This window comes from Orbicella faveolata, unplaced genomic scaffold, assembly GCF_042242905.1.
Source record: "Orbicella faveolata isolate gen_17 unplaced genomic scaffold, um_ofav_v1 contig_12, whole genome shotgun sequence".
Taxonomy (NCBI): Eukaryota; Metazoa; Cnidaria; class Anthozoa; order Scleractinia; family Merulinidae; genus Orbicella; species Orbicella faveolata.
Window position 1 is genome coordinate 31,542,289 of NW_028301539.1, and position 7,712 is coordinate 31,550,000.

Below are 7,712 nucleotides of genomic sequence, written 5' to 3' on the forward strand. Positions count from 1 at the left end.
ATTGTCTGCGATCATTCCGATGTCAAAATGAACGTATTATTAGCTTGTTTTGGCGCTGCAAACTACATAAGTTTCAAAACGTGCACACCGCCAACAACATCATCAAGAATTCGAAGTACTTTATCAAAAGCCCAGAGCTTCTGACTTTAAAACAACTTGAAAATGTTACCAGCTAACACAAAATCCGAAAGTAAGCCCTGAGGCTTTCTTGACAGAATTATATTCCGTGTGAATTATTGTGGGAGGCACCTTCGCGTTCGAATTTTTGTACTTTTGCAGTCTTTATGCATGGCAATCGATCACAGCTAGATCTTTGACGGTCTTGACGAGGAAGCGTCAAAATTGGATCAGTCCCGCCTGGCCTTGGGAGATGCTGGCAAAAGAAGAAGAAAGTCAAACGCTAAAGTAAAAATACTGACACCACACGGTAATTAATTAAACTTTTATTTTCTCCCATAGCTCCCTTTATATACCATTTGAAGTTAAGCAAAAAATAAAATACAACACGCAAGTCAAGAGATACAAGTACAAGGGCTAAAAGTGGTTTAAAGCTACACGGGTAGCCAACGTTTAAAAGTAATATAATAATATTGATGATGATGATAAGGATGATGATGATGACAAAAATAATATTAATAATAATAATGATTATAATAAATATATTTATGCAGGATGACCATTTATAAAAACTGCTATCAACATGGGTCCTGCGAAGTAAAACACATGCTACTAAGTAATGCAGAGGTGAATTGACGTTAATTCTTAGTGTATCACATATTCAAGGACTACACTTGCATCTGTTTACTTGTCACATCAACCGCTTCCTCATGGCTAGCTGGATATACGGGTTGTGACAAATGCAGACCACAGACCTACAGAGCTGCAGATATACAGACACTTTTAAGGCATAGAGCACATATCGTGTTGGTAAACTCTCTTAATAAAGTGATAAAAAAAACTTTATGGCAATTCAGTGGAAGATGCTTCCTGAAGGGTCGCAAGGTTAGGATTTGGTTCTTGGCCTCAAAATTAAGCTCACGACTCACAGAGAAGCAACCAATGAAGATTCTAACTCACAAGGGATATCCGGCATTAGTTATCCAAGAGCCTACTCCTCGAAAAAGAAAACGATCGTTGCTGGTCATTGCTTGAAGCATTGGTCATGCGTATTTGCAGCTGACCTTAAAAACATAAACTAGGAGGCGCAAAAAAAAAGCAGCAGCAACAATGAAAAATCTAAAATGAAACAACCTACACAGGAATTAAAAAACGACTTTCATCCTAGTAACAATTTGCAAGGCTTGACAAGTCTTCGTTACGACCAGCTAACACTATCCAGGCCAAGCCCAAAATGTTGATCTTCTTTACTTCAGCGCTTTGTCCAACTTACTTTTCATTTCTCAACTAACGTGCCAATTAGTTTCGGCTCCAAAAGGAAAAACGAAAAAAAGGAGTAGTCAAATTCTCAAGGGGGAACTATTAGACCGATAGTTCCGAGGCGTAAACACTCTATTGTCTTTATTGCCACCATTTTTTTTTTCTGCGCGCCAGTTCAAAAGCCATATTCAATTATTTTCGACTGTTCAGTGGATAAGTGTTAACACAACGAAACAACGCTGTCCGCTGGATAGTGATTTATCTACAGGTGTATAGCGTTATTCACCTTTCGGACAAGCCAGGCCTGATCTATATATACGCTTGTCCGGTCTCATCACTCCCCTAAACAATCTTCAACATTCTACTCGTTATGCTTGCCTAACGCGTTAACTCGTTAACTCGCCTGTCTCGTTCCCATATGCAATTTCGAGGAACCACGAGTGTTCACTTATGGTGAGATTTTTTTTACCTACGTTGTAGACCTGTTCATAATATGCAGATTTTGATTGCAGCCCAAATCAGACGACTGTTAAGGAGCTAGAAAATGGGACCCGTTTGTGTTGTCGCCGCGGGCATGCGCAACAAGCGGGCTTACATGAAAAAAATCGAGAGATTGATTGATTTGCATTTAGTGGGTTTTTGTCTGTTTTGTTTTCTAAATTTTATATCCGACTTTCATCTAAAATAGCGATTTATCCAGTGGATAGCATTATCCAGCCTTCGAACAATTCGCTTCTCGATGCCATGCATGATAATACAGCTTTAAATTTAATCAATTCCTTGTTGGCAACAATCCCTTATAAAATTCTTTTCAGGTGCGAGCTTTCTGTCAAATTTCTTTTGTTCTCACTGTTTATATATTCAAAACACACAACCGCAACGTGCAGGGCATTCCTTTTGTGTAAAACATATTTCTCATTGCTGGAATGAATTTTAAAGTCGGTATTAAAGGGGTGTAAAATGACACACCCGTTTTAGCGTCGGTCGCCGTTGCATTGCAGGGAAGGCAAGAGCGAAGACATCTTCAAGTCGTCGATGTACTTTCTTCAGGCAAGTTTATGTTTCCTCTTCCTCTCTTATGTGAATTCTTGTTTAATTAGTTATTAACTTTTCTTATAGTCTCCCTAGCTTTTCAGTTTCAGCCTTTTAATAGCTCAAAATAACCTTCACGTTGTGAAAGTCTTGAGGTCACGATGAACATGTAACTATTTTAATCGCCATTCCTTTCCAAGCACGGCTATCTACACTTTCTCCCTTACGATGAAAACAGAAAACTCTCTCGACGCCTGCCATTGCTGGCAATTGTTTTAACGTTTTACTTCACATGTTGAGGGAAACTTCTTACTAATGGCGAAAGAGGTCGGACAACGCTACTCAGAAAACAAAGTTAGGCAAGATTTCCGTATAACCCCATACATTTATTATGCATACAGTTCTTTGTTGAACTAAACAATAGCGTAAACAATAGCGCTCCTTTGAGACTTATTTAATTTGAATAACTATAAATTTTGCCATTTTCGCATACTTTTAGACTTTTTTTTTCGAATTTTCTATCTAAAATACGCAAAAACGGAACGATTTCTTGGAGACTACAATAATAATAATTTTTCGAGTTTTAGGTCTAAATTACGGAAAACCGAAACGAAATATCATAATTTTGGGCGCATTTACCGTATTTTCAAACTGAGCGCAGGCTACAAACTGCATAAAATAATAGCGATTTAGACCTGTTCGCTAGTTTAAAAAAGCTTAAAAATACTGTTTTAGACCTAAGCAAAACCGACTGCTTGCGGTTAGCTATAATCTGTTGCGCGGGTTAGCGACTATTACACTAATTTTGTAAAAGTAAACAAAGGGAAATAAAATTCTAGCTTACCTGTCGCGTTTCTCCGCGTTTTTTTCCCCTTGATTTCCTTCCTCAAATTCAGACCCATGCGATGAAGCTGTGTATTTTGTTTCTTTCCTCCATGAAGTGGCGATCAGATCACGAACAGTGCATACAGTGGTACGAGGAACAATTTACGCATCTTTGCGCACTTCGTATAAGTCGGCGATATGCTTGATAATGTTTCCAAAAGGATCATCTCCATAGTGCTTACGCCACATCCATTCCTGTAGGTAGCTTTCGAAGAGATCTTTGAATGTTCCTGTACGAGGCATACTTCGTTTGACTCCCCACCATGTATTTTCAATGCGCTGGGTGTGCGCACCTGTGTCTGGGTCTACGAAGTTTAGGCTATGGTTAACTGTGAGATGACTATAGTCCTCGTCTTTTAGGCAATCGTAAGCTTTCCACATGTCGCTCATCACGCGTATCCCCGACAATATGTGGGCGCGTATGATGGGCAAGAGTGTGTCTTTATCCCTTTGCGCTACCGGAACAAGAAAGCAGGCCTTGGTCTCGCGGCAGATGCCGCCAAAGACCCACTGTCCTTCGATGTAGCGACCGCGGTTGTACTTCGTTTTGCCAAACTTGGACTCGTCAATCTCCATAGTCTTACCTGGTCCGCCTATTTGCCCCGCATGATGATTCATGATTCTGTCGGCACAAACCTCTCGGCAATAGTTATACCAATCTATCACCGTTTCTGTTGACGTGGTTTCGTCATCTAGTGAGGTCTCGTGCACTGCTTGAGTAATAGTAAATTTGTGCGCCCAAGCGTACGTTAGGGCTAATACTTTTTCAATGGACAGCCTGCTTCCAGAAAACCATGAGTTCTGGCGCATTGATGTTATGCCATTGCATTTTCTTCTCGAACACCGCCATTCGAACCCATCTCGCGATGAAGCTCGTCGCGTCCACGTCAATGTATTGCTACAATTTTCCCGTGGACACATAATTGACGACGCGAGCAGGTTGTGTTCCTTGCACCACTGTATGCACTGATCGTGATCCGCCAAAATTTTACACAATTTGAAAAAGTTTAGAGTAGACATTCCTACTATAAAAACGGTAAACTGTAAATGTATCTTAAAACGAAAACGTAATTAGAGGCAACAGGGAGAAAGAAATAAATCATCTCCCTTTATATTCACCAGGGAGCTAGTGATAAGAACATGGGATGCGTGTTTTCGTGCAGCGTGAAACATGCTTTAAACAGAGGAATAATTCAATTGTAATGTAAATTTTTGGCAATGTGAACGAGTGAAGTAAAATAAAAATGATTTTTCGAGTGCAACTTCTCAACTGAACCTCGTAGTGAAGTGGTGTGGAAGAGAGACTGGTAAGCGAGGGGTATGCGAAAGGTAAGTGGTTCGTGACCTGCAGGGGTACAAGGTAAAAAAAGGGAAAAAAATGCGCAAGGAACCTGGATAATATGGAGAAGAAGAAGAGAGAAGAATGGAGCTAGAGGAAGAAGAGAATCAGCGAAAAGACAACGCGCAAAAGCGCGCAATGAAATCCTCTTTTATTCATACAGTAAGTAGTAATTATCAATGTATATATTCAATGCCTTCGGGAATTCCTATTGTCTTCAAAAACAATAGAGCGCATACATAATTAATAATTCTGCATGCATAATAAATGTATGGAGTTATACGGAAATCTTTCCCAAAGTTAGTTGAGGTCTAGTCGCGTTTATATAACGCTTGATCCTGAAACATGGTTTTGTTGTTGTTTCTACAAGTCGAACAGAGGCAGCAAAGGTGAATCAAAAGAAATTGTATTGGAGTGTTATGTTCAGCTTTGGCACTGCTTTCACGACCAACGCGTTCATCATCAATTCAAATGAAGAGTGGCACGACAACTGAGTAATGGACTCCTGTGAAGACGCTGTTTGTTATATCCTACTAGGCTTGTTCACGTTGGAAACAATTCAACTGAATCGGCGCAGATAAGTGAATCACAGTTGTCGCTAGATTTACTTTAAATTGAGGCTTTTTTTTTTTTCAAATCTGGTCTATCTTTCTTTCTTCCTTGGCACGGGGTCTTCTTAATAAGCCCAGTTAAGAACCCTAGGGATATTCAGATATAGGGAGGTTTCTAGATTTCCGATAGTAAATGAAGGAAAATTAAACTATATTCAAGGGAAAGTGATTTCAGTGAGATCGAAATAGCGAGGAGTTCGAGGTACCGAGGTTAAACTGTAATAGGGGCTGGAAAGTGTGAGGTCCTTTCAAGGGTTCGAATTTTACGAAGGCTGGAGACCTTTGGGTTAGAAATTTTGTGATATCTTGTTTCAGTTTGGGGTGCAAAATTTTCTTGAAAACGTTTTCAGAAAGTTAATAAAAAGCGTATACCTTACTGCAAGTAGGAAATGCAACGGCTTGTGACAGATCTCGAAAATGGTCTTGAACACTTGAATTTTTAATTGTATGTGAAGAAAAAAATTAACTTCTTAGGGATTATGTTCTGGGCCGTGTGACTTCTTTTGGGTCTGGTGCTAGCCCTTTTGGACTTAATTGGTTGCAATAATTTACTATTTCTCCTCTCCGTCATCACTTACACACCCGAGTAACTTTCCCCTCAACCACCTCCCCTAAGTTCCGAATTTCTCTGAGGCATGTACTAGATTTCCAAATTGATTCATCTTCATCGCTGGTTTTGCTTTGCTGCTGGATTTTTAGTTATCTGTCGGACGGGCCTCCGGGGTGGATGGAGGGTGAAAACGCGTTTCGCCAAGATTTCTTAAACAATTGCAAAACCACAGCAAATGAGTACTGTGTTCTGAAAACTTATTAAATTGTTAACGCGACTGCAAATTTTTCAGTTGACTGAGTGAGGTAAAATAGTCTTATTTATTGATATTTCAATTTTTTCTACAGGTTGGAAACGTACTAGTGTTGGGAAAACGCACTCTGGAGCAACCTAGTTGGCTCTTGGAAACATCAACTTCAGATAAGTGCATATTAATGCTTTTTGTAACCATTTAACGGTTTCTGTGCAAGAATGATACAAAGAAAATCATTAACTGGGGTAAATGTATTGTTGATGAACCAAATTACCAGAATTAATATTGATTTAATAGAATATGACGAACCGGTAATGAAAAACACCGTTTTGAGCAGTTTTTTTTCTTATTATTGCACACTATTTACAGAAAAACAACTTAACGTAAGATGGTTTACAATGATATAGGAAAAATAACTACAGATAGAAATTAACTAGAAGAAACAACATTTAATTGTGTAGAGCGACCAAAGTAACCAATGAGCTTTCGAGTTGGTCACTGTCATGCAGATATAAGTATATGCAGATATATGAGCATGGGATGTACCTGAAGAGTTACCACTGAGTTCGTTATCTTAGGGATCACCCTGAAATTGTCGAATATTGTGTCTTTCCTATTTCGTAATGCGTATATACGACATTTCGGTCAATGGCAAGAACCAAACGTTTTCAAAAAAAAGTTGATGAGAAAACATTTTTTCTAAAGAACTTAAAACAATGGTGGCTTGTCTTCGAGAAAAATGTAAATGAAAAGCAACAGATAACATGCCCATGGTTTATCAAATGAATAATGCAAACTTGTGAAAGCTTTCTTGTTTTCGCAGACCTACTGTAGTTGTTTGACATGTTTACATCCTGTAAATTTGAGGAGTATCTGGAGCTATTGTGAACTATCTCAGTTCAAGGGTTTAAACTTCCAGTTCGTAAGTTAAGATATTGTAAACTTCATGAAAAAATGCTACATATTCTTACTGCCTATCACTATGAAAGGGTCTAAAAAGCTAAAAAAATTTCGGTTTGAAGGTAACTGCCAGACAGACTATCAGGTTACAAATGTTTTTGATCATAAACACGAGAACATCAAAACATTATATTTGATTGAGCATGGTAGCTTTTTAAGAGACGATTTGTGTCAAGACTACGTACATTGCAAGAGAATAAAGTTAATACAATGGTCATATTTAACAATTATTCGCCGAAGACGAGGTGAATATTCACCAATGTTCACTGAGCCTGAGGCGAATAACTGTTTTAGTATGATTTTCGGAGGTGTATATCAAGGACTACAAAATAACAGACTAAAATACAAAACACAGACGCAATACACGTATGCCGCCGTAGTTTTAATAATAAGCCTGCATGTACATCGATTGCCGTGAATCAATTTACTCATCGAGTTCGGCCGTAAAACAAACGAGCGAAACACTACGAAGAATAAATTCATCCGGTACCTTTGTTTTATCGTTGTTGACTGCATTCACAGCTGCCATCATCTACCGGGCTCGGGCCTAAAAATGAGTATCTTTAGTTTGAAGGAAAATAAATGTCGTTATTTTTTTCCCAAGAGGGCACGGTAACGAATCCTGCAATCTGATTGGTTCTTAGCGCGGTCCGGGAAACAGCACGAGTGAAATTGTCGTGTTGGTCAATTTTCGTGAGTGAACTA

General features: G+C 38.9%; 1 protein-coding gene across 1 annotated transcript; it reads right to left on the minus strand.

Moving 5' to 3' along the window:
- Positions 1–3,327: 3,327 nt before the first annotated feature.
- LOC149117562 (uncharacterized) lies at positions 3,328–4,805 on the minus strand. Its single transcript, XM_089277954.1, has one exon. The coding sequence runs from the start codon at positions 4,312–4,314 to the stop codon at positions 3,397–3,399; it is 918 nt and encodes a 305-aa protein (XP_089134080.1). The 5' UTR covers positions 4,315–4,805; the 3' UTR covers positions 3,328–3,396.
- Positions 4,806–7,712: the final 2,907 nt, after the last annotated feature.